Genomic DNA, 27,973 nt, shown 5'->3' with positions numbered 1-27,973 from the left:
GGATCAGTGGCAGGACTGGTGGGGAGGGGGGAATGGGACCAGTAATAGTGCTGGTGGGGAAAGGGGGGTATGGGATCAGTGGCAGGACTGGTGGGGAGGGGGGAATGGGAACAGTAATAGTGCTGGTGGGGAAAGGGGGGTATGGGATCAGTGGCAGGATTGGTGGGGAGAGGGGAATGGGAACAGTAATAGTGCTGGTGGGGAGAGGGGGGTATGGGATCAGTGGCAGGACTGGTGGGGAGGGGGAAATGGGACCAGTAATAGTGCTGGTGGGGAGAGGGGGGTATGGGATCAGTGGCAGTACTGTTGGGGAGGGGGGAATGGGAACAGTAATAGTGCTGGTGGGGAAAGGGGGGTATGGGATCAGTGGCAGGAATGGTGGGGAGGGGGGAATGGGAACAGTAATAGTGCTGGTGGGGAAAGGGGGGTATGGGATCAGTGGCAGGACTGGTGGGGAGGGGGGAATCGGAACAGTAATAGTGCTGGTGGGGAAAGGGGGGTATGGGATCAGTGGCAGGACTGGTGGGGAGGGGGAAATGGGACCAGTAATAGTGCTGGTGGGGAGAGGGGGGTATGGGATCAGTGGCAGGACTGGTGGGGAGGGGGAAACGGGACCAGTAATAGTGCTGGTGGGGAGAGGGGGGTATGGGTTCAGTGGCAGGACTGGTGGGGAGGGGGGAATGGGAACAGTAATAGTGCTGGTGGGGAGAGGGGGGTATGGGATCAGTGGCAGGACTGGTGGGGAGGGGGGAATGGGAACAGTAATAGTGCTCGTGGGGAAAGGGGGGTATGGGATCAGTGGCAGGACTGGTGGGGAGGGCGGAATGGGAACTGTAATAGTGCTGGTGGACTAAAGAAACACCTCCAAATTCGCCCATAAAAGGCAAACAATTGCAGAGTGACCCTATGCGCTCAGGAGTATAGGACACATATAACACAATGCTGCTACTTATATAGAAGTAATTATAGGTAATGAAATCATGTATAAATGTTGTAATATGAATTAGATCACACAATACAAAATAGAAAAATTTCAGTAGCGCAGGAATGGTGATACCTCCTAGCCACCTTTAGGGCTCTTTCACACGGGCGTTCCCATCAGATCCGCCTGTCAGTTTTTTAGGCGGATCTGATCGGATGCCCCATTCAGCCCTATGGACCAGTGGATGTCAGCGGTGACATGTCCGCTGACACCAGCTGCCATCCGCAACGATCCTGTCCGTGAAATCTGGACGGATGAAAACCCTATTTTCTATCCGTCCTGGGGATCGGATGGGATAGGATGAGAGCGGACAGGCGGTCCACTCTCATCCGATTCCCCATAGAGAGCAGCGGGGCTCTGACACCTCCCTATCCGCACACAGTGCGGAGACGGAGCTGTCATCCGCCGGCTCAGCGGGGATCATGGCGACCCCTACAACCCCTGTACGTCCGCCCATGCCAGGAGTACATATGCTGCGGGGGTCTTTGGCCGGAGAGCAGAGTCCAGGAGGGAGGGCTGGCTGCCTCCTCCTCTGTAGAGGTGTCATGCGGTTGCAGGAGGTTGTCCTGAGGGCCAGAGGAGCGGTTTAGAGGAGCTGAACCCAGAGGTCCAGGGAAGCTGACTGAGAGAGGAGACGCTGGAGACCCTGGGACTGCAGTATAGTGAGTACAGGGATTCGTGTCAAGGGGCCTGACCTGAGGGTGGCCACCCCTGCTCGTAGGATAGTCAGTGGACGGTTGTCAGCAGAGGAAGAGAGAGGATACTAGGGAGAGTGTCCTGAAGATAACTAATTGTTCATCAAGTCATCTTAAAAATAAGAGACTTAATCCATATTCATCCGAATTGACAGGATGAATCAACAGCCTGGCTGTTCCATACCTATTGCAAAGTAGAGAAGATAGGAGTCCTCAAACACTGGGAATAGTTAAGATTGGAGTATCCCACTATTTCCTTCTCCTATCCCCATTCGACAATAAACAACAAAAACAATCAAATACCCTTGGACTGATTATTGGAGTGTGAGCCAAGGAGAATTAAGGAATTGTCTTTGCTTATGGCCGTGTGTTGGTAACCAGAGGGAACCCACAGAGTGAAAATCAAGCGGTCCTTACGGGGGCAGTGCTACATAATGATGAAAACAAACATACACGAAATTACCATAAATATTCCTATAAATGCATTTTAAAAAAGTAAAAAAAAGAAAAGTCCAAATAGCTGTTCAAGTGACATCAACAGTCCAAAATAGTGCAAATATCAATAATTTAAAACAATGGCTGCCACAGTATTGATTATAGTTGAAGACACCGACACCTCATGTGCTCCGCCCCCTTTGGTACAGTGAAACTCTTATCGAAGCAAATGGACTCTTTGGGGTAGAAAGAGTCAAATGCGTTTATGTGTCAAACTGGTCTCCTGCTCAGGATTAGAAGCCTCCTCTGGATTCTCTTTCAACCTCATGAGTATGACATCCATGGACATACATTATGGAATCATAATTCCATGCTGCTATAGCCGCTAGCAATAATCACTGTGTTCTCCCAGCAGGGACAGCTTTCCCAGCCCCCCTGCCGGGAGAACACAATGGCTCCCCAGGAGGGATTCCCCCATCAACATAGTATACTGTGTTAATGGGGGAATTGAGCATTTTTCTTTCCTGCAACCCAAAGAAATTTGCTCTGTCTTTGACCGGCTTAACAGGGTGTCTAATGGATTACCGAACAAACAGACAGCACTTGTGCCTTTTTTGAATTTGTGCTGATCCCTCATTCCTAACCCACCGCACACAAAATAACATCAATAGTGTATTCATCAATCAGATACTTAACAAACACATATAAGCATTTAAAGGGAAACCCCAGTCAAAAATAACATTTTTCCTATTAATAGTATGTAAAATATCTTTATCTTTGATATTATTCATTTTCTGGCTAGACGCTTGTGTAGCTTAGAAAGTCTTATCTAGGCTGGATAATCAGCTTCTTCCTGTTCTTCACCGACAACACTATCTCCCTTTATCTGAATTTGCTAAGTTGTCTTTCACTTCCTGAAAAGGTTGTCGTCTTTCTTAGACAGACATGCCTAGACTTTCCCAGCCCTGCCTCAATCCCTCCTATCCTTCACAGAACATGATCTCCTGTCTTCATAGCCTCGTTTAGGCTAGCAGCTTCTCCTGAGAGAGAGAGGGGGGGGGGGGGGTCACGAGACTGGCACAATATATGTAAGAAATAAGGTACAAAGGAAAGTTTGTAAAAAAAAGTTTTTGAAAGTTTAGAAGGATACAGATCGATTTCTATTGCTCATTACATGTTAGTAATGAGTTTTAGGCTCCGTTTACACTAGTGCTACTTGTCATTTGACTTTGGACACACATGGCACCCGTTCCCATCAATGTGACTTTAAAAATGAGCGACTTTGAAAAGGTGCCTGCACTACTTTGATGTGACTTAGATCCAGAAAAGTAAAGTTGGATCAAAGCTGCACTCAAAGTCGCGCTCTAAATCGCACAACTTAAGAGTTGCACTAGTGGAAACATAGCCACTAGACTAGAGTGCGACTTTGGAGAGTGACTTTGAGTGAAGTTTTGATCCAACTTTACACTCTCTGGATCAAAGTCACATCAAAAGTTGCATCAAAGTAGTGCAGGTACCTTTTCAAAGTCGCTAATTTTCAAAGTCGCATAGATGTGAACGGTTGCTAATAAAATCAATGGGCTGTGACTTGTCTTGCGCAAAGTCGCATTACAAGTCACACTACTGGAAACAAAGCTTTAGTTTATGTTTCCACTATTGCAATTTAGAGAGTGACTTTGATGCGACTTTGATCCAACTTTACACTCTCTGGATCAAAGTCGCATCAAAAGTTGCATCAAAGTAGTGTAGGTAACTTTTCAAAGATGCTGATTTTCCAAGTCGCATAAGGAACAAGTGCCATTTAAATTAATGGGCTGTGACTTGTCATGTGTGTCATGTGTGTCCAAAGTCGCATGACAAGTCGCACTAGTAGAAACATAGACTTAGTGTGGTTGCCTGTACTGTGATCATTGTAGACTGTGAGCTGAGACCCCCGAGCACTTCCAGCTACACTGACAGTCCCCCCCCCCCCCCCCCGTGTCCAGCTTTCTACTCCTATGGTAGTCTTCATTCAAAGTCTAGCACAGCTATACTGTATATGTGCCCCCTCCCCCCATGTCCTGTGTGAATTATTTCTTAATTTTCTCATGAATTAGGATGTACAATGCATCCTTACTAATAAGAGAACACTGGGCAGGAAACTATGATCAGCTCCTCCCATTCTGTATATGCCCATTGGCTACACAGGAACATTGTCCCTCCCTGGAAGTGATGTCACTAGCTCTCAGTAACCACACCCACTTGCTGTTCTTGGACTCAGCAGGAAGAGGAATTGAAGTCATGTGACAGCACTGAAAACTGCAAAATACATGTAGAAAAACTGGGATTTTTTCATTTTGACACATAAGGCTGAACTCTGCTCACATTAATGATTGCAGGGGAGAATTTAAGGTATTAGGCTGGACTTCTGCTTTAATGCATGATTAACCACTTTAAGACCACTCACTGTGCTGCTACTGCGGCAGTGCGGCTCCCCTGGGTCCAGCGACATAGACTTACGTCGCTGGACTCCTAGTGGTCTCGGTGGCGCGCACGCGCGGTTCCGAAGGGTCGCTCCCGATGCGTTTAGACACAGCGGGAGTCGGGCCGGAGGAGGAGAAGCGGTGATCACAGCCTCTCTTCCCCGATTGTCGGGGAAAGTGTGAGAAGATTCGCCCACTTGTGTAAACAAAGCAGGCAGATCTTCTCTGTGACAGACAGGGAGAGATCACAGGATTCAGCATAGCTGAACCTGCGATCTGTGTCTGTCAAAGAACCCCCTCCCCCCACACACGTCAGTAAGCATGAGGCATACATTTAACCCCTTGATCACCAACCGTGTTAACCCCTTCCCTGCCAGTGTCATTATTACAGTAGCAGTGCATATGTATAGCACTGATTACTGTAGTAATGTCACTGGTCCCCCCAAAAGTGTCAAAAATATCAGTTAGGGGTCCGATCTGTCCACCGCAATGTCACAGTCCCGCAAAACAATCGCAGATCGCCGCCATTACTAGTAAAAAAAAACAATAAATATTACATAAATTTTTCCCGTTGTTAGTAAATGCGATAACTTTTGCGAAAATCAATCAAAATACGCTTATTGCAATTTTTTTTTTACGAAAAATATGTAGCAGAAAACAAATTGGCCTAAAATGTTAAAAATTTTTGATTTTTACATTTTTTTGGGGAATATTATATATCAGAATGTGAAAAATATTGTTTTTTTTTTTAAAAATTGACACTTTTTTTTTAAATTAAAAATCACACAGGTGATCAAATACCACCAAAAGAAAGCTATGTTTGTGGGAATAAAAGGACGTAGATTTTGTTTTTGTACAGCATTGCATGACCGCGCAATTGTCAGTTAAAGTCACGCAGTGCCAAGTTGAAAAAAGTGGCCTGGTCATTAAGCAGCAAAATCTTCCGGGGCTAAAGTGGTTTATCAGAAGAGTCCACTTGTTAGTATCCTCCAACTTGTACATGCAGTTGCACAAGTACTCCGGGTACACACACCCAATAGACCTGGACTCGCTATCATGGGTGGACCTTAACTTTATTATGTTAGTACCATCAAAAGCACTAGCTACCCAAGTAAGGGTTAATCTCCATCCTCAGAGGTACGGCTGCACTTCACTCTTTTATACAGTATATTAATAAAGCGTATACCATAGAAATAGAGCTCAAAGCAGCACATAGTGTAATCTGTTTTCAACCGTTTATTAAAAGACTTTACAAACTCTACAAAGAGTTCAAGTGTGCATTTTATGTGACTTTTTAAATCCCCTTCTATCTTTTATCATCTTTCTAGAACATGCTGTACTTTTTACTATTTCTCTCCAGCATACTTTATTTTTTATTTCACTTTTTCTATCTTTTTTTTTTTTTTCATCCTTCTTAGTGAAACTTGAGAATTTAAAATGTATAGAAAACATTTGTAGACTGAAACCTATGATAGAAGGATTAGCTACAAAGAGAGATAGAAAATGTAGAATTGTTTTGGAAAATAGAAAAATAAACTATGCTGGAGAGAAATAGTAAAAAATACAATGGGTTTTAGAGAGCCGATACATGACAAAATGGGATTTTAATATAAAAGTATAAAATAGAGTCGATTATGTAAAAGCAAGTTAAAAACACACAAATTAGATGATTTAAAAAAAAGATTTTATTTATGGAACAATCAAAATTAGGTTTTATATAACTTAACCGGTTGCCGACCGCCGCAAGTACATATACTGCGGCGGTCAGCCCCGGCCAGGCAAAGTGACGTATGGGTACGTCACTAACCTGTAAGCTAATAGGGGGCGAGCTCGTGCCCCGGCTCATTCACGGACACCTCCGTGCGTGTGACCGGCAGACCTGATGTCCGCTGGTCACTCGCGATCGTCCGCTGTGAAGGGAGAAAGGCAGACGGCTAATGTAAACAAAGCCGCCTGTCATTCTTCCCTGTGTAACAGCACAGATCATAAGGTCCTGCTATGTAGGACCGTTGATCTGTGCTGTTACATGTAAAGCCACATCCAATCACAGTTAGAAGCACGCCCCTAGGGACACACTTAACCCCTCCTTCCCCAATAAAGTTAACCCTTTCCCTGCCAGTGTCATTTTTACAGTAACAGTGCATATATATAGCACTGATTACTGTAGTAATATCACTGGTGACCCCAAAAGTGTCAAAAATGTCAGTCAAGGGTCCAATCTGTCCGCCGCAATGTCGCAGTCCTGCAAAAAAATCGCAGATCGCCGCCATTACTCGTTAAAAAAAAACAACAAAAATGACTAAAATCGTTCCCTTAGATAGTAAACGCAATAACTTTTGCGCAAACCAATCAAAATACGCTTATTGTGATTTTTTTTACCAAACATATGTAGCAGAAAACAAATTGGCCAAAAATGTTAAAAAATTTCGATTTTTAAGTTTTTTTGGGGGGAATTTCATATAAAAAAAATTTGAAAAATATTGTTATTTTTGCAAAATTGTCGCTCTTTTTTTGTTTATACCGCATGATCACAAAATCGCACAGGTGATCAAATACCACCAAAAGAAAGCTCTGTTTGTGGGATAAAAAAGGACGTCAAATTTGTTTAGGTACAGCGTCGCACGAATTGTCCGTTAAAGTCACGCAGTGCCAAATCGCAAAATAGGGCCTGGTCAGGAAGGGGGTAAAATCTTCTGGGGCTTAAGTGGTTAATAGACATGCAAAGTAATAATGTGTGCCAAAATCGAATTAAAAAAAAAGCAAGCACTAATTCTCTTATAAAAATTGTGCATTATTATAACTAGCACCATTGTTATATTGTATTGTTTTTGTGTTCAACAATGTAACCTACTATGGTCTTTGTTGTGCAGTTCACAGGAGATATCCGGGCGCTCTCCACAGTCCAGGTTGTGTTAAATCTGTCAACGAAGAAATGGGGATCCAAAGACTTACCTCTGAAGGCTGGAGAAACCTTAGATGTGATACAACTTTCGAGTGGTTCCACGCTTCTGTGTAGGAATAATGAGGGCAAATGTAAGTACATAAAGGTCACATGGTATATATCCCTTAAATAATGTTACCCCCCACATTTCATATTCATGTAATGTGCCTATTATACCATGTACTTGTGTTAAAAAGTAACCTATTCTTTGTATTGCTTCCTGTGTGTGAAATCCCTGCTATTCCTGCCAGTCCCCCCTACTTTACTAATTCTAACTGACCACACTAGGCTTGAAAACACATCAATTCAGTTGTGGTTAGGTTTCTGGCTGTGCTGGGAGAACAGCCTACCTGTCACCCAATTATCAGACTTGTGCTTTCACGACCCCCCACAGCCATTTACCGGGAAGATCAGTGTGATGCTATTTCTCCATCCCTAGCTTTGAGCCCTCTATGCAGCTGAGGACAGAGAATATGTGGTCACCTATAAAAAGAAGGAAGGGTTCACATATACTTTAAAATGGGTTAATGTCAAGATTTGGTCACATTGCTTAGTGTAGACAGGGATTGCTGACTGCTTACTACATGAGAAAAAGAGTGCTCTGTATGATTTTGTTAAATCCAGGGCTTTTTTCCTAAGAAAATAGGTACAGGTACTCAACCGCGACCCCCCCCCCCCCACTACACACACACACACACTCCGAACCACATCAAAAAGTGGGCGTGGTCAAATGTATCTAACAGTGGGAGGGTTTTAAAGAGGCATTAAATACCAGTAGTGCATTACGTACAGAGTGCAGATTTCGGGAGGGGTTTACAAATAGAGTTCAGAGTTTGGGGGTGCAATATGTACATAATGCAGAGTTCAGGGCTGCGCTGCATACAAAGTACAGAGTTCAGCCTACTTCCACAGTTGCTTACCTCTGCAGCCCCTATCAACACCTCACTTTCACCCCTCTTCAGTGCTCACCTTTGCATGCAACCCCCCTCCAATGCCCCCATCTTCCTCCAACTTCCTTTAAAGCTCTGTCATCTTCCATGTCTTTCTTTTGTTGCTGTATTAAGCAGAAGCACCCAGCCGGCTCTAGTACTTCCCCTCACACTGTAATTGGCTCTGCCTCTCTCACTTGCAGGGAGATCATGCATTGGGGTTGTCGGCATCTGCATTGCCCCCCGGGCATCTGCATCTCCCTTGTCCCCATCCTGCACTCAGAGGGAGACACTCAGGAGATTAGATCTGTGGGAGCTGTTGGGAGACAAGCTGTCACTTGTAAACACAGAAGCCGGACTTCTGTGTTTACAAGTGATAGTGGTGAGCAGGGAACAGAGGGCCTGAGCCAAAGGTGGTAGAACTGAGTTTCACCAAGTTCCAGCTGAAAAAAAGCCCCGGTTATATCCTCCCTCATTAGTGATTTTGTGATTGGCAGTAAAGGGTAATGTTCTTATGCTCCCCGAAGGAAGCATCTAAGGAGGTGGTGGTCAACTTACTTGTTATAGTCAGCCTCAAGTATGGCCCCTGACCACCAAAGGGTCACATATAATCAGTGAATGTAAAAAAAACGTCACAGACTGAACATGTGCAACAGGAGATAATCAAATATTGCAACTATGGTATAGTTATTGCTGGAGACTGGAAACGTGCTTCAGAAGACAGCCATAGCCTGGAGACACATTACATGAGACTGTCCTACTGCTATTTTTGCACCCAGAATGTCATGTCTACCCCTAACACAGGTGTTCAGACAATATAGTTGGCTTCTGTGTTCTTCACCTATAGCAGCCCAATTTCACATAAGACCAGCAGGCTTACCGGTACTCAGTTGCCCCTGGGACTTATTTACAATTATATAGTTCCTGGCTACTACACCGGGGCAGGCGTGAACTGAGCAAAGCAAACAGGTACTTGCGGTTGACAGACAGGCAGAGTAATTCAATGACAGTCCAGGTACAAGGCAGGCAAGGTTCAGAATAGTCAGGATCAAATCCGTAGTCTTAAGGCAGTTCATTCAATCTGTAGCTCAGAGAGTAGTCAATATCTAATTCAAGATGGTCAATGAGGGAATCCAAACAGCAGAGAAGGACAGACAAACAGAAAGCTTGGAGCACGTCCTACAATATCACAAGCATGAGACTGCAGACTTGGCTGGTCTAAATCAGGTTCGGTCTCCACCCAGAGACTGACCACATCAATCACCTTGCCGGTGGACAGGCAGAGAGAATGTATTACAACCAAAAGCAGGATCTCGCTGCTGTCAATCAAAGGCAGTGAGCCAATGAAGAGAGAAAGGGGGCGAGGGTGAGCCAATGCTCTTTGTCTGAATAGACACACAGAGCAGCTACTCAGCTTGGCTGCCCCCATAACAAGCTACTTGCTGTGGGGGCACTCGGCAGGAGGGAGAGGCCAGGAGCACTGGGCTGCTCTGTGCAAAACCACTGCACAGAGCAGGTAAGTACGGTATAACATGTTTGCTATTTTTCCACAAACAAAAAAAAGGGCTTTAATATCACTTTATTTATATAAATTATATTTTGTTCAGTGTTGTAATCAAAATCTGTTGCTTTGCAGATGGTTACGTATTAAGGAGCAATATAATTGATCAGTAAGTATGCTTTAAGTGTTTTTTCTACCAATAATCAACAGTATAGATGGTAAAATAAAAAGTGATCCATAGATAAGACTGAACACAGGGTCCACTTGCTGATGTTATTGGAAAGGCCTTTAAATTCCACCCTCTGAACAAATGATAGATTAAAAAATATGTAGTGTCTTGAAAAGCTGTGCCTGTTTACTTTTTAGGATCATTAAAGTAGAGGTAAATCCAGATATTAAATCTCATCTTTAACACGCCAACGCAATTTCAAGTCAACTTCAATCTTTTTAAACTAATATCAGGTCATCCTTCAATGAAGGCCCTTGTGCAGGAACTTCCTGTTATAAAGTGACAACCCTCTGTCCATGTTCTCCTGTGTTGTCACTCTGTCACGTGAGATTCCAGTGAAGACTATAGGTGGGCATGTAGATGCTCATTGTGCAGGCATGGTATTCTGCCTTTGTCGCCGTCAGAAAACCGATCTGGATCCAGCATAGCCTATTTCTCTTGTCACATGAAAACATTTGTCAGCGAACAGGGCCGGTGCTAGACTATTTTATGCCCTAGGCAAGACCAGCTACTTGCGCCCCCCCCCCCCCCAAAAAAAAGAAAAAAAAAGGGAAATGGTTAAAAACTCCCCTATGTCATACCCAGTGACCCTGATCTGATGCTTTCTCCATGTTATGCTCTTATACCTAGTGACCCCCATATTCCTCCATGTCACACCCAGGGACCCTGATGTTTTTCCATGTCACACCCGGGTACCCTAATATTCCTCCATGTCATTCTGTCAGATCCACTGACCCCAATGTTCCTCCATGTCACACCCAGGGACCCCGTGTTCCTCCATGTCATGCTGTCATACCCAGTGACCCCAATGTTCCTCTATGTCAGACCCTGATGTTCCTCCAAGTCACACCTGGGGACCCTGATGTTCCTCCATGTCACACCTGGGGACCCTAATGTTTCTCTGTGTCACATCTGGGGACCCCATTCCCCCCATGGCACACCCAGGGACCCCAATTCCTCATGGCTCACCTGGTGACCCCGAACCCCTGTTACACCCGGTGACCCCTATCCCCCATGTCACACCTGGTGACTCCGATTCCCCATGGCACACTTGATGACCCCGATTCCCTTTCATACCAGGGATGCTCCATGTAACACCAAGGGACCCCGATCCCCTGTTGTGGGCACACTCACTGGGCGGTATGAAGAGAGTGGCCCGCACTCTGCCCTCCTTCACTGGGATCCTGCTGATTCCTTCTCCCAGGACGCTCCCCTCCTGGACCACAGTGCTCACCACAGCTCCAACTGTCTCCTGGTGGAGGGAAAAGCAGCAGTCAGAGAGCTCCACACTTATTTCATCGCCAACCACCTCAAACCCTTCCGGGGCCTCGTCGCTTCTGCTCCAGTAAAGATTCAGCCCTCCGGTGCCGAGCTCTGGCTCAGGTTCAGCTCTCCTCAGCTCCCTGCTTAATACCGACCCAGGGAAATGAACGGCTGCTCATCAACTCAGTGCAGAGAGTCACTTCCTGCCAGGGGTTAAGGCTGCTCAGCTCCAGCCGAAGAGGATCATCATTCAGGCAGCATGCTGGTGGACTCACTTCCTGCCTCTTTGGGCACCCTAACAGTGGTGGAAAGCCAGGGCCTGGTAGTTCCGCACTGCCCAAGACACCTGGCATCTTCCACTGCCCCTTCTTCCTCCCCCACGGCCGCCTCTCCCCTCAGCTCACAAGGATCATTCATGATGGAGAGAGAGTGCCAACTCATGGCTGCGCCCCTAGGTGGCAATGCGCCCTAGGCGGCTGCCTAGTTTGCCCAGTGGAAGCACCGGCCCTGTCAGCGAATGATCATGTAATGTATTTTGTTGTATAGTTCTGTGTCTCGCTAATGACTATATGTTTGCTAAAAAATAAAGAGTTTGAAAAAAAAAAGAAATGTAATGTAAATTCACGATGAAAGTTGAGGGTGAAAGCTGTAAAAAAAAAAGAAAAGAAAAGAAAACTGCTATTTATGATAAATAGTAAAATGTTGCTGCAAAGTAAATGTAATCCAGTTCGGTCTTACATTTGTTTGAACCTTGATATGACTCATAGATCTAGTTGGCTGTTAAACATATTGGCTAATAAGGAAATGTATAAACTCTTGTTAAAGTAGAACTCTAGGCAAACATTTTTTATTTTTTATTTTGTTGGATAGCGTAAAGGAGGTTTTTAACCCTTATCAGTTTTTTTTTTTTTGCCATCTGTTTCCCATTGCAGAGATTTACCTTTACTTCCTGCCTTATAGCCAAACAGGAAGTGAGACGAAATTCCTGCAAATTAAATGAATCCAATGGGGCCTCCCAGGTCACCAGAACTAGTGTCCCCAATGAAAGATTTCCCCTCTATTACTTTTCTGGAAATAAACCCAAAATTTGGGATTTTCCTTTACTTTCACTTTTAATGATAATGGTAAACGGGAGAAATAGAGAGGGTGCTTATCCCTAACAGAGGCACAGACAGCAATAAAAACTGACAGGTGTCCTACTCTGTTCAAAACTAGAAAAAAAAGTTTTGCCTTTAGGTATTCTTTAATGCTTACTGTTGACGTATTTATATAATTACTATAATTATTACATCATGTATTTCCTTTATTGCAGTGATGACGGGGAAATTTATGATGATATTGGAGAAGGTAAGTTCATGAATATTTACATTCCTTAGAATCAGTGCAGATAATTTTGGATTCACAACAAAGACAAACAAACAAGTGCATACCTATATATACCATACATGTACAGGTATATTACATATATATATAAATCCAGAATTCATTGAACATTTTGTATGCAGAATTTAGCAGTAGTCGGTGAGTAACCACTGTGAGAAAGCTGTGCTAGAAGAGCAGTGAATATATTAAAGAGACAGGGGGTTGATTTGCTGGAGAATGCAAAGCCTGGAGAAGCTCTGCATAGTAGGATGACCAGACATCCCCAGTTTCCAGGGACAGTCCCCGGACTGAGGACACTGTCCCCGGTTTTGTCCTCGGAAGGCAGGGGCGGCGCTAGGTGCAGGGACGAACCTAGGTGGGTGCTGAGGCAGAGGGGGGGAGGGGCATCAAAGCCAGTGGCATACCAGCAGGGGGCGGTCTGCCCCGGCTGCAACACACTGAGGGGTGTCAGGCCAGCGTCGCCCACTGTGACAGCTTTAACCACTTCAATACAGGGCACTTTCACCCCCTCCCTGCTTAGGCCAATTTTCAGCTTTTAGCGCTGTCACACTCTGAATGACAATTGTGCAGTCATGCAACATTGCTGGGCACTGGTCAGGTTGCATAGATTGGAACTTGATAGGCTGCATAAATGGGCACTGGTCAGGCTGCATATATGGGCACGGGAAAGCTGCATAGATGGGCACTAGTCAAGCTGCATAGATAGATGGGCACTGGTCAGGCTGCATAGATGGGCACTGGTCAGGCTGCATTGATGGGCACTGGTCAGGCTGCATAGATGGGCACTGGTCAGACTGAATAGATGGGCACTGGAGAGGCTGCATAGATGGGCACTGGTCAGGCTGTATCGATGGTCACTGGAGAGGCTGCGTCGATAGGCACTGGGCAGGCTGCATAGATGGGCACTGGTGAGGCTGCATTGATGGGCACTGGTGAGGCTGCATTGCTGGGCACTGGTGAGGCTGCATAGTTGGGCACTGGTCAGGCTGAATTGATGGCCACTGGTAAGGCTGCATTCATAGGCACTGATGAGGCTGCATTGATGAGCACTGGTGAGGCTGAATAGATGGGCACTGGCGAGGCTGCATTGCTGGACACTGGTCAGGCTGCATAGATGGGCACAACTGAGCCCTGCATTCTTTATGTAGCGCACTGCTGAGCCCTTCAGTCTTTATGTAGTGCACTGCTGAGCCCTGCATTCTTTATGTAGCACACTCCTGAGACCTGCATTCTTTATGTAGCGCACTCCTGAGCCCTGCATTCTTTATGTAACTTCTGAACTCTGCACTCTAAGTAGCACACTACTGAACATTGAAGTCTGTTTTTTTCTTTATCTTATCTTCATAACATTTGGTAGTCATATCTTAAAAAATTCTAAGAAGTATCTTTTTCTTAATCTCATGGATGAAATGTTAGAAATAATGTATATATCAGGGGTGGGGAACCTACGGCCCGCTGGGCCGTATGCAGCCCGCAAAGCCATCTAATCCGGCCCTGCCATTGGGCTGCCTCCAGAGGGGAAGGGGAGGGGGAGCGCCTCCTGATTACACACAGAGCGGGTTCCTCTGCTTACCCGGTGTTCTATCAGATCTCCATACCTCAGTCATTTTCGGTTGCGGATCAGCTGTAGCTTCAGCTGTAGCCGTGTCACAAGTCCTACTGCGCATGCGCGGAATAGGTAGGGAATTTTGACAACATCGCAACGGTGTCGGGCACACGTTTTAGTGTGCATGCGCGGCAACGGGTTGGGCAGTGGGCAGGAAGATCTCGTATAACAAACAGCCATCTGATCTCCATGCCCCACACTGCACCGACCCGACAATGGGACACAGCCATAAATGGACTGTGGGAGTGCGCGTGGGGTTAGGAAATTTATATATAAATATAACAGTGGGTGTGCACGTGGGGGAAGGGAATGTGTGTGTGTATATATATATATATATATATATATATATATATATATATACTGTATATATATATATATATATATACACACATTGGTACGGCCCCCGAATGATTTTATAAATACCCAAATGGCCCTCGGCAGAAAAAAGGTTCTCCACCCCTGGTATATATCATACAATCATTCCATAAACACATACCACATACACTGCATAAATCATTTGAGGAAAATATGCTTATATAATAGTTTACCATTTGCCAATAAAAAAAAATATGTCCCCGGATTTCATTTTAAAAATCTGGTCACCTTATTGCATAGAAACAAATCAGCTTCCAGGTTTTATTGTCAAAGCTTAATAGAACAAGCTGAAGTTAGAAGCTGATTGGATTCAATGCACAGCTGCACTGGATTTTGTACTCTCCAGTTTTAGTAAATCAACCCCACAGTCGGGGCAGCCATCAGAAATTTTTGGGCCCTTTACATAGCTTTAGGCCTGGGCCCCCCTGGCCTGATCACCGATAATCCCCAGGGTCTGCCCACGGGCCGTCCGTGCCACTGAATGCGACCACTGGCCACTCCAGCTGTATGCACTCAGCCCCCCTCAAACCTGTACACACTCAGCCCCCATTCACACCTGAATGCACTCAGTGCCCCCCCTTACACCTGTGCGCACTCAGAACCCCCCCCCCACACCTGTACACACTCAGCCCCCTTCACATCTGTACGCACACAGCCCCCCTCACACCTGTACACACACAGCCCCCCTCACACCTATATGCACTCAGCGCCCCCCCCTCACACCTGTATGCACTCAGTCCCCCTCACACCTGTACGCACTCAGTACCCCCCACCCACACCTGTACACACTCAGCCCCCCTCACATCTGTACTCACACAGCCCCCCTCACACCTGTATGCACTCAGCACCCCCCAACACCTGTACACACTCAGCCCCCCTTACATCTGTACGCACACAGCCCCCCCTCACACCTGTACGCACTCAACCCCCTCTCACACCTGTACGAACTCAGCCCCCCCACACATGTACGCACTCAGATCCCCTCACACCTGTATGCACTCAGCCCCCCTCACACCTGTACGCACTCAGCCCTCCCACACATGTACGCACTCGGCCCCCCCCTCACACCAGTATGAACTCAGCCCCCCTCACACCTATACGCACACAGCCCCCTCACACCTATATGCACTCAGCACCCCACCCACACTTGTACGCACACAGCCCCCCTCACACTTGTACAAACTCAGCCCCCCTCACACCTGTACACACTCAGCCCCCCTCACACCTATATGCACTCAGCGCCCCCCCCCACACCTGTACGCACTCAGTACCCCCCCACACCTGTACACACTCAGCCCCCCTCACATCTGTACGCACACAGCCCCCCTCACACCTGTATGCACTCAGCACCCCCCCCCACACACCTGTACACACTCAGCCCCCCTTACAGCTGTACGCACACAGCCCCCCTCACACCTGTACGAACTGAGCCTCCCCACACATGTACTCACTCAGATCCCCTCACACCTGTACGCACTCAGCCCCCCCCCCCCACATATGTACGCACTCAGCCCCCCCACACACATGTACACACTCAGCCCCCTCCCACACATGTACGCACTCAGATCCCCTCACACCTGTACGCACACAGCCCCCCCTCACACCTGTACACACTCAGCCCCCCTCACACCTGTATAAACACAGCCCCTCTCACACCCATATGCCCTCGGCCCCCCTCACACCTGTACGAACTCAGCCCCCCCTCACACCTGTACGCACACAGCCCCCTCACACCTGTATGCATTCAGCCCCCCCTCACACTTGTACGCACACAGCCCCCCCTTACACTTGTACGAACTCAGTCCCCCTCACACCTGTACGCACACAGCCCCCCTCATACCTATATGCACACAGCCCCCCTCACACCTGTACACACTCAGCCCCCCTCACACCCATATGCACTCAGCCCCCCTGACACCCATATGCACTCAGCCCCCCTCACACCTGTATGAGCTCAGCCCCCCCACACATGTACGCACTCAGATCCCCTGACACCTGTATATATGTCAGCCCCCTCCCACATATACACATCTGTAAACACACACCCAGCTCTGGCCCCCTGTATACAAACTGCCCCCTCCCTTTCCTTCAATACCCCTACTTGTAAAGGAGGTCTTCCCAGTCCCAGCTCTTGTTTGCACAAAGCTGACAAATATCTTTGAGACTCAGAGGAGCTGCAGCCGATCACACTGCATAGTACTGTACAATCAGCACAGACACGGGGGTACACATGCAGGAAGTAGCCATAGGTGGCAGTAATGAGTTTGATGTGTGAGCTCAATGATACAGAACAGCACAAGCTGCGGAATTGTCTTCTGTAGTGCACCACGTGGCTTCCCTGCACCCGCCCCTGCCTTCTCTTTGCTCTGCTTGGCGGCCGAGCCTCTCGGGATGCCTGGGCCCCCTACATTTGTATTGGCTGGCCTCCCCTGATGGCGGCCCTGCCCACAGTGTCACCTTGCTCATGCAAGAGAAGGTGATGGTGTGTTTATAGGGTTTCATGATGCCTTGCATTCACTGTATTCCCTAGTCTTCTAGGTTGAATGCCACTAGATGCCATTCAACTGTGGACACCTTGTGACAAAAAGGAAGTACTGCAGGGGACAACTCCTGTTTGAAGGTGAGTATTGCAGCATGAGTTGTTTTTTTTTTAAACTACAAGCTTTTGCTGGGGGACCATTTTATAAAAAAAAAAATGTCCAGAGTTGAGTTTTAGGGTGACTACATTTACCATGGGGCTGATTAAGCCTTAAAGAGGGAAAAAAAAATGCATCGCAAACTAGCTTATTATGAAATACTTACCTTAGAACAAAACCCTTCCAGCAGCGCCCGCTCACCACTGAGACGGCTGACATCTTCCCTGGTGTTTCTTCTGGGTTTGCGGGCCAGAGCCACGATGATGTCACTCCCGCGCTTGCGTGCAGGTGCCAATCTTTACGGCATGGGCTCTTAAAGGATAAGTCCATGCAAAACCTAACTAATGCTCTGTGCCACATTCTAAACTAATCTATCTAACCCCGTAAAGCGAAAATCACTGTACTTACCTATTCTGCAGCCAATCCAGTCCGGTCTCCAGCGAGGGAAGCTGTGTTCAGGAGAGGACCAACAACAGCTGTGAAATGAATTAGAAGTGACCTCACCCATAGACTTAATATGGGACTTTCGTTGTCGAGTTCCTCTCCTGCACCCGCCTCCATATTGAAGCTGCCGGTGACAGCTCAGTGTGGGACCAGACCAGATTGGGTGTAGAAAAGGTAAGTACAGTAATTTTTTGCAGGTTTAGCGTTAGTTAGGTTTTGCCTGGACCTATCCTTTAAGGTCCAGCATAGTAAGCCAGGCGTTCAGAGCGCATGCCCCGATGACGTCATCCGCTCCATGCACTCTTCTAAATATCTAAATAAGTTTAGAAGATATTCAGAGTACCACCTACAGGTAAGCCTTATTATAGGCTTAAATAGTGAAAAATAGCTGTGCTATGCACCACTTAACTGAAATTCAGCTAACACTCAATAAACAAATAACATCAATCGAATAAATGAATGTGGAAAGCAGCTACACAAAAATTACCCTGAAAAAGTAATGAAGCATAAAAACATGTAAAATTGTAGCGCTTAAAACTAATATTAAAAAGTCCATAAACTTAAAAGGAACAGTCTTTAAGATCAATCCAAGTGCTGGATAACCACGTGCAGATGGAAACTATAATAAGCAGTCCTTCCTCCCTTCAAAGGCCACGTGACACAGACCACCACCAAGATAGGTATTATAAATACCCTTACCAGATATCACCATGTATTGAGCAATGTAATGATATAGACCTCAAAGACATAGGATCAATCCCGACAGATGTCCAGGGCACACTAAATCACAAACACCGGAGTCCTCTCGCACTTTTTCTCCAAGAAATATAAGAGAAACCTCTCATGGTGCAGTACGTTTTAAAAAGAATTTATTTGACATAAACTTTAAAAATTTGCACTCACATTTCTTGCAGAGTGGCAGCAGCGTTTGGAAGCGTGCATATCAGGATGTTTCAAACCATAAAGATGGCCGCCGTCGTCGTCTACTGCACATGCGCCCGCCTCCACTAATGGGAACGCCCGACGTACGTTTCGTCATACGAAGTGACGTCGTCAGGGGCGTGGCCACATGGCGGAGGGACGCACTATATGTAGAGACAAGACGAGGCGGATTGGATGAAAGCCATAACCGGAAATAGGGAGCTATGCGCTCCACCACCCGGAAATAATGAACAAAAGATCGGCAGTAGCCTACAGGCCACCCAAAAAGGATATAAAATGCAGAAAAAAAGGGGGAATAGTAAATCCCAATATGACCACTTATTAATTGCATTATTAAACATTTGGCCAGAATCGATAATATGTATCCTTAATGGACACACATGCACAGTATCGAGACAGCGCCATCTAGTGGTTAAATAAAACATCTACATGCCAACACTCCATACTACTGCCATTTACATCATTATAACAGTGAAACACAAACAAAACAAAGAATTAAAAATTATAAATACATCAATCCTTAAAATATGGTGCAACAGGTAGCATTCAGTTATATAAAACCTTCATGAACTCTATCCACTCACAGTTAATAAAAACCAGAGATGTACCTTTTATACTGAATATTAAAAAACAGAGATGTACCTTCTGATATAAAAAGAATATTGGATAGATGAATGGGTTTATCATGCGTTGTTTATGAACGCATTCAGGTCCCACTCGACATTAAGTCCATGGGGTGCGTAGGCCTTGATGCGATAAATCCAGGATGTTTCCAACCTGGAGACACCCCTCGTGAGGTACTTCCCCGCCAATTCCCCACATACCTATCTATCCCTAGGAAAAGAGTGCCCGCTGGGTTCCGATTGTGATGGGTATCATAGTGGCGGGAAACACTATGTTTAGGGAACCCATTGCAGATGTTGGTGATGTGCTCATTCAGGCGGACCCTAAGCATCCTAGTGGTCCGCCCAATGTATTCCAGACCACATGGGCACCTAATAAGATACACCACGTGTCTGGACGCACAGGTAATAAAGGTGTTAATTTTACGTACCTCCCTGGTAATCCTGGCTTCAAACTCCTTACACTTTTTCCTGCCTCCCGTGTTGACCCTACATACACCACAGGATCTGCAAGGAAAAAACCCAACTTTGTCCTGAAAAAAGGATACCCGTTTGGGGGGATTGACAACATTGGGGGCTATTTGCAACCTCAAAGGAGGTACACCCCTAAAGACCACCTGGGGTGTTTCCGGCAAGACTGGACCCAGAATCCCATCATTCCTCAACACCGGCCAATGTTTTCTCAAAATTTGCTTAATAGAAAAATGAGGCTTGGAGAATGATGAAAAGAAAGCATGTGTATATGAATCCTCTGTCTGCTTACATCTAGGTTGAAGTAATTCTTCCCTATCTTTTTGGTCCGCCCTCAATATGGCAGAATCGAGATCTTTCTCGGCGTAACCCTTCTCCAAAAACTTTTTCTTTAAGGAGGCCGCCTCTTTAAAAAAGTCCTCCTTTTTGGAGCAGTTACGCCTGAGCCTCAAGAATTGACTGACAGGAACGGATTTCAGCCAAGATGGATGATGACAGCTGGTATTGTCAATAAATCCGTTCCTGTCAGTCTCCTTGAAGTACGTGGAGGTCGTGATCTGACCTTCAGTGATTTTAATATTTAGATCCAAAAAATGGATCTCGCTCTTACTCCACTCGAAGGTCAACACGATCCCCCTGTAATTCGCATTCAATCTCATCATGAATGATTCAAGGGACGCGGAATCGCCATTCCATAGGAGGAGGATGTCATCAACTCCGGCCGGGGAACATCATCGATGACATCCTCCTCCCACTTGGCCATAAATAAATTGGCCATACTTGGCGCAAATTTCGCTCCCATAGCCACTCCTCGACTCTGACGATAGTAGGTATTGTCGAACCAAAAATTATATTATAGGCTTACCTGTAGGTACAAGTGGTGTAACAACCACTTTAACATTTTCAACATTACGAAGCAAGTCTAATGTCTTGAACGTGACTAACTACCGTCACTCACATGGTCTCTGCCAAAAGCGATATCAGTGTTTAGGTAAAATTGCTGATTGGTCAGCTGAGAATATCATGTCTCCAAGCCCTTCAAACACAAGATCACTGCACTGGGATTACCTCACATGACTGCTGAAAACTGTTTATTTCAAGACATGTTTTTTTTTTAATTATTATTTTTATTATTTTTAAATTTATTTTAATATTATTATTATTATTATTATTGCGTTTTACTATCACTGATGCTAAGGACTCTAACAGAAACCTCTTCGGACAGTACGGTTAGTTGATAGAACAGACAAAAATGCATTTATAATGTTTTTGTTCTCTTCATTCACAGATTGCATCTATGACAATGACTGAGCCTACTTTGACATTTTCCTGCAACTTCATACATCAACCTCCCTATAGGATTTTGCTCGGCAAGAACAGGATAATACAAAATATTGTTGTAAATATGATCACTTCAGATTGCACTTGTGTTTTCTTGCAAAAAAAAGATATTATGTTATATGCTGCAAGTACTTTCTATAAAGGAAAATTACTTGTGGCAAAAAAAAAAAAAAATCACATTTCTATCAATTTCCTATCAATGTGATGTATTATTCACTCAACATATAGAGTGATTATTGTATATGTTCAGCAAGCATTCTTCTGTTTATGCATGGCCAAACATCTTTCAACATGTTTTAATGTTTTATGCTCTTGTTAAGCCATATTTTTTTGGAAATATTTCACTTTCAGGCTTGTAGCATTATGGGGTGCACTTATCTGTATGTTGACACAGTCTTGCAAAAGCACAGCTATAAGAGCGTGGCTACCTTGGAGAGGCGTCTCCTTGGATTGCTTGGTGTAGGTATAGACTGTCAGAAGTTACTCATGCATATAGCAGAGGAAGGAGACAGCAGACAGAAATCACACTCTGTGCTTTGGATCAGGGGAAGTACACACCGTAGAAGGATATGCTTTTTTTTATTTTTCATTTCAGATGCTTACAACCACTTTAATTACACTCCTATTATGGCGTTTAATGAATTTCTGTGGTCTAAACCAGCCTTCCTCAAACTTTTCAACACAGACGAACCCTTGAAATAAATTTCTGGTCTCGGGGAACCCCTGCTAAAAATTAAAAATCTACAACTCATGACACATTAGTGTGACAGTCAGTGGGAAGAATGCTCCTTACTCTTGTCATCATTGGGAATAATTACACCCTTACAGATAGCTAAAAGGAATAATGGTGCCATTGGGAACTTATCTGAGAGGCAGAAATTGCCCATTGCTCATGGAACCCCCAGCAACCTCAGGAGGAGCCCTGGTTGAGAAACCCTGGTCTAAACAATACACACTGTGCTGCTTCCAAAATTTTAAAGGATTGACAATATATTATTATTATTATTATATAGGATTTATATAGCGCCAACAGTTTACACAGTACTTTACAACTTGAAGGTAGAGAGTACAAATACAATACACTTTAATACAGTAGGAATCAGAGGGCCCTGCTCATTAGAGCTTACAATCTCAGAATATATGTATTCCTATTCAAAGTATGAATATATTACTAAAGCTGGCATAGTCTGACTGAATTTTGACTTGTCCCTAATGGAATCCTCCGCCCGATATTCTTTGATTAAAAAATTGAAGGAGCCGAGTGGAAAATTGATGGGCGAACAGCAGCTGCATCCAAACAGATGCAGCCCCGTGTCAGAATACAATAGCTGGTACTGCATATTTGTGCTGTATAGCAGGCAGAATTAAAGATTTCTATTGGTCTACAGACAAATTAAAGTGACCCTAAACTCACCTTTATTACAAGAATTGTTCTAAAATATCAAGTATACCATTTTTCAAAAGAGCCCCCGCTCCATTCATTATTTTCAGGCTTCTGTTTCTTCTGTCTGATGCTCTGCTGATGCGCCTCTAACCCCCTCCCCCCCCACAGCACCTGTTTTTTCTAGTCACATGCTCCTCTCCTCTATGCGTAATACAATTCCCATAGCACTGAATATATCTGTACATAGACGTGTAGTCCATCACGGGGGTAAGCGGGAGAGGGTGGCTACATTCACATACACAAGGGGGTATAGAGAACAAATGTAGCCACCCTAAAACAGGAAGTCTAAGCATAGCAGAAAAAAAAGATTGTATTTGAGAGATGATTAGATGGCACATTCTACTTATATTTAAACATATTGCATTTATTTTATAGAAAAAAATAAATTGTAAGTTTAGTGTCACTTTAAAGGATAAGTTCACCATTGGGAACATGTTCCACCCATTTTTAGGGTGGAACATGTAACATGTTCCCACTCCTGGCTGTCGGCTTGTAGTTCTCAGTGAACTACCACAAAGCTGTTGAGCGCTCTGGCCGTTCATTGTTACATAGTTACATAGTTAGGTCGAAAAAAGACACCAGTCCATCCAGTTCAACTTATGATGAGTGTGTGTTTGTTGTTAACTGTACATTGTATACCCCTGTATGTTGTGGTCGTTAAGGTGCCCATCTAATAGTATTTTGAAACTATCAATGCTCCCTTCTGATACCACTACTTTTGAAAGAGAATTCCACATCTTTACCGCTCTGACAGTAAAGAACCCTTTCCTCATTGTTACTGTGTATCTGCTTGGCTGTACGAAGTATGAGCAGACAGCTACACTGGATCGTGGGTGAAATGCTGTACAGGCTCAAAGTAAAAAAATAAAAAAATAAATGCAAATTTTTTTACCTGCAAAAAATATGCATTTATTTTTTTATTTTTTTTTTTAAAAGGGGAACTTATCCTTTAAATGTGTGTAAAATAGACAAATAATAACATGTTTTACCACCATGTGGTGCTATTGAGCCATTTTCTGTCAGTCTTTTCTACATTGTAGCTTGTTGGCTACTATACCACTGTGTATATGGAAAATGTCTTCATATCTTTCTTAGTAACCGTTTATCACATTTCAGTAATTAAATCATTTTACACAATCGATGATTACTTGCTATATGCTACTGCATTTGCAAATCAACACATCTACATCAACAGAGATTCAAACAAACCAAAAAAAAAAGAGGTCCTGATTCAGATTCTATTCAGGAATGACATTCCATAGAAGTGAAATAACCTTTAAATGTTAACATTTTTATGTGATAGAGGTATGAGTGCATACAAATAAAACCTTTTTATAATCATTATTATTTTTATTATACAGGATTTATATAACCCCAACAGCACTTTACAATATAAAAGGAGACAGTACAGTTATAATACAATTCGAAACAAAAGGGTTAGGGGTCCTCGTTAACTGTAAATTATAATAGGTATATGCTGTGTGATCATTTAAAAAAAAAAAAATACATTTTTGTAACTCCATATGTACAGCAAAAGGTAACGCGTTTCGGCCATAATGACTTGTTCAGAACAGTTATGTACAGAAACAGCCCAACATATATACTGTAGTGTAAAAACACACATATAGTGTAAAAACACAACATATATAGTGTAAAATACACGTGCACCTTCCAGTGTGGACCAGCCTTAGGACAGGAGATGTTTTACTGGGCAGACCACCATGTGAAAATAAAAGGAAAAAAAACGCCTAGCAAAAAGAAAACAAATCCCTCCAGCACATTTAAGCACTGATAGATGCAACATATTATGATTTTATTTTTGGGTTTAGATATGCCATTCCTTCACAACCTATAAGCAAGAACTGTCTAGTTGTCCGTTTCAGTTGTGCTGCATAAAAGGTATTAGACTGTTTCTTGCTGGTGCTCCACCCCAAGCTTGGGGGGGGGGGGGGTCTTTTGTGGCTGTGCTGTCCAATCAGGTTAGTATTATACTGAAGCTCAGGGCAGCTATCAGAAATTTTGGGGCCCCTTACACAGCTTTAGGCCTGGGCCCCTCCGGGCCTGACAACCAATATTCCCCAGGGCCCGCCCTCTGGCCGTCCCACCGAATCCGCCCACTGGCCATCACACTTTTGTTTTAACACTATTACAACTTAATATATGAAAATGAATCCAATCCAGCAAAGATACAGCCCCAAATATTCAGCAAAGAGACATCCCAATCCAGCAAAGAGATGGCCTCAAATATTCAGCAAAGAGCCCAATCCAGCAAAGAGACATCCCTTCGGCTGCATCAGCTAACTCTGCGGCCGTCCTCCTTTAGCAATTGCTAGTTACTACAACAGCAACAACTCAGTCCCGTTTGTTGGGGCCTGGGCGGCCGGGCCCCTCAAAATCCCCGGCCCCCTACATGTGTATTGGCTGCCCCAGATGGCAGCCCTGCTGAGGCTAACCAGTATTAAACTGGGGTTCTACTCGTTTTTGTGTTTAATAAAAGTCAGCAGCTACAAAAAGTGTAGCTGCTGACTTTTATTAAACACACACTCACCTGTCCCACGATCCAGTAATGCGGCCGCCCGAAGCCTTGCTCCTCTCGCTCTCCTCTTGGTGGCGCCGGCATCTCTAGTGTGGGCATCTAGCTGTGACAGCTTGCGGCTTCACAGCAGGGTGCGCACTTGCATGCTCCACCCACCCGCGCGTCATGAATGGCCAGGCAATCTTCTGGGACCACTGATGTGTCCCAGAAGATTGCAGGGAGGGAAGGGGGAGAGGAGAACTTCCGCTCAAGCCACCTAGGCGGCCCGAGTGGAAGTGGGAGCGGATAACTGTCAGGTACCCGCACCCCCCCCCCCTAAAAAAAATGTGGCATTTCAGGGGGACAGCAGTATTTAAAGTGGAAGTTCCACTTTTGGGTGGAACTCCGCTTTAAGGGAGGCACACGAGACATCTGCCTTAGGCTGGCCATACGTGTTCAGTTTTATTGTACAATTTTCTGTTAGATTTACCAAAAAACATATATGAGGTCAAAACTAAACAACACTTTCAATTGTATCCAATTAGGCAGGCCCTTGTACTACATAGTTGAAGGTAAATCTAAAGAAAATTGTATAATGTATGGCCAGCCTTAGGAGCTGAAAGTATAAATCTGGTTATAGGTTGCTACTGCATAGAATAGGCAAGAGCCATACAATAATGACAGGCAAGGCATGCAAATGGAGGACAGGAGCAGATAAAACCTGCCTTGCAGATTAAAGATGAGGAAAGCGATTTACTGTATGAAAATGTACTATATAACATTTCAGATTTGACTATATCACTCTATGTGGTCTCAGGGATTATTCCACTTGCTTATTTTACTGTCTGTTAAATATGTCACTGCCATTGCCGATGTCAGATGGGTGACTTTGGTGCAAGTGACAAAACCAACAGCATCAGATTTGTTAGGAGGTTGTCCTTATGGAATCGTGCCCTTGTCAGCTGAGACAACTGAATGCCCTCCCCATTGCAAATGTTGCTGAATCTCGATCTCTAGCGGAGTGATTCCACAGGGACAACCAAGCAGCCTCTGCCATCCTGTCACTGGTAATTACAGTCACCAACGGTAGGATCACTAGCAGCTAGGTTGCCTGTCTGACATCAGCCTTTCTGTTATATTGAGAAATATTGATGTATGAACTGGAATGTACTTTTTTTATCTTTAAATCCTGAGATAAGCTGTAATAAATTGCTACTTTACATTTATATTCTAAGAACAAAATAAATGTGCAATTGGTTTGTTGGTCATTGATAAAATGTCATGCACTGGAACACAATATGTTTATATAGGAGTTTGCTGTAAATATGCATTTTGCTTTCAAGGCATTGCACTAGTTATGATGTTTTCAGCTCATGTGTATGGATAGAAAATGAAGAATAAATATGTCACATTTGTTTGCCCAAAATTGCTGCCTACTGTCTGTCTCCACCTTCATAAAACTCCAGATATCATGCTTAAAGAAAACCTGTGCTTTGCCTATACAAGGAAAGGATCAGCTTCACTATAATGGTGGTCCAACCAACAGTACAGAAGAATAAAAATAGGACCAGTGCAGGTAAAATATAGCTGCTCGCAATCAAAAGATATAACACACAATCTTCATCAGACAAGAAAATATAAAATTGCAGCGCCCATAAAAGCCAAAAAAAATTTGTGATCGAACGATATCGTTTTTTCATTGCCGATACTGATACCGATATTTTGGTCATCGTGTATTGGTATCGGCCGATATCAGCCGAAATTTTCGTACATTTAAAAAAAAAAAATGTTTTATTTTTTTTTACTTTACAGGTACTCTTGTAGAGGGATCGGGGGGTCTAAAAGACCCCAAACCCCTCCTCTGCACTTAAAAGCATTCATTGAGCGATAATCGGTCAATCCCTAGTCTAAATGATACCTGATGAATGTATCAATACTAAATGAATGTCCATGTTGCATTCAGTCTCTTACATCAAGTGACATATGGGAAAAAACAAAAAAACTCTCAGTGTAGCATTTACGGATATAGTCTTTGTACAGCTGATAGAGGAGATCACCCGTGGTGAAAAAGGCAAAAGACAGACTCCAGTGCTCCACTCCTGTCGCCCCACATGCAATGCGCACTTACCAGACAGATGATAGTAAATTGCATATCATCAAGGCCATAACTTCAACTGTCCTATCAAAAGGGTCCCAGCAGCAATAGACCACACACTCCGTTCTCTCCACATAATAGTCAAGATGGGACAGACAAAGTGTCACGAAACTCAGTTTAATGATAACATCCACATAAAAAGTGATAAAACAGTGATAAATCGATGAAAGCCACTCACATATAAGACGCCGCCAAAATGAACGAACGCGGCGATGTGACGTCACGTGAGAGACTCCGCCCAACAGTACATACTCAACTTTTCTTCCCTCCCATACCATTCCATTTTGCAGAGCATATAAATGACCTTCCCCTTCCATGTGACAGTCCAGCTGCTTGGTAATTGACTACTTAGGCATCAGGCGCTTTCACGGGCAGAGAAAAGAGAGTCCTTGGCCCTGTGTAAGCTCCAACTAATGGCAAATTTCCACTGCAAGTACCGGCCCAGCTCCACTCGGCACTGCTTGGCCCAGCTCGGCTCAGTTTGCTTTTCCACTGCGTGGTACAAGTCGGCACCTTTCAACACTGTATAGGCTCTACTCGGCTTGGTTTGCTTTTCCACTAAAGTAGTAAGTGGGTGGGATTACAATGATTCTCTGACCAA

At 44.6% G+C, this 27,973-nt stretch overlaps 1 protein-coding gene across 1 annotated transcript in view; it reads left to right on the top strand.

Annotated features, from left to right (window-relative positions):
- FYB1 (FYN binding protein 1) overlaps positions 1-21,228 on the top strand; it is a gene marked incomplete at its 3' end in the record, with an annotated part of 246,374 nt that extends 225,146 nt beyond the window's left edge. The window contains exons 16-19 of the mRNA XM_082275208.1: positions 7,445-7,607; positions 10,081-10,114; positions 12,750-12,784; positions 21,206-21,228. Coding sequence (XP_082131334.1) covers positions 7,445-7,607; positions 10,081-10,114; positions 12,750-12,784; positions 21,206-21,228 — 255 coding nt within the window. The remainder of the gene's footprint in view (positions 1-7,444; positions 7,608-10,080; positions 10,115-12,749; positions 12,785-21,205) is intronic.
- Between the last annotated feature and the right edge of the window lie 6,745 nt (positions 21,229-27,973).

This window comes from Pelophylax lessonae, assembly GCF_965119305.1.
Source record: "Pelophylax lessonae genome assembly, chromosome: 1".
Lineage (NCBI taxonomy): Eukaryota > Metazoa > Chordata > Amphibia > Anura > Ranidae > Pelophylax > Pelophylax lessonae.
Note: the sequence above shows the minus strand (reverse complement) of the source record. Positions and strands in the feature narration are given on the sequence as shown.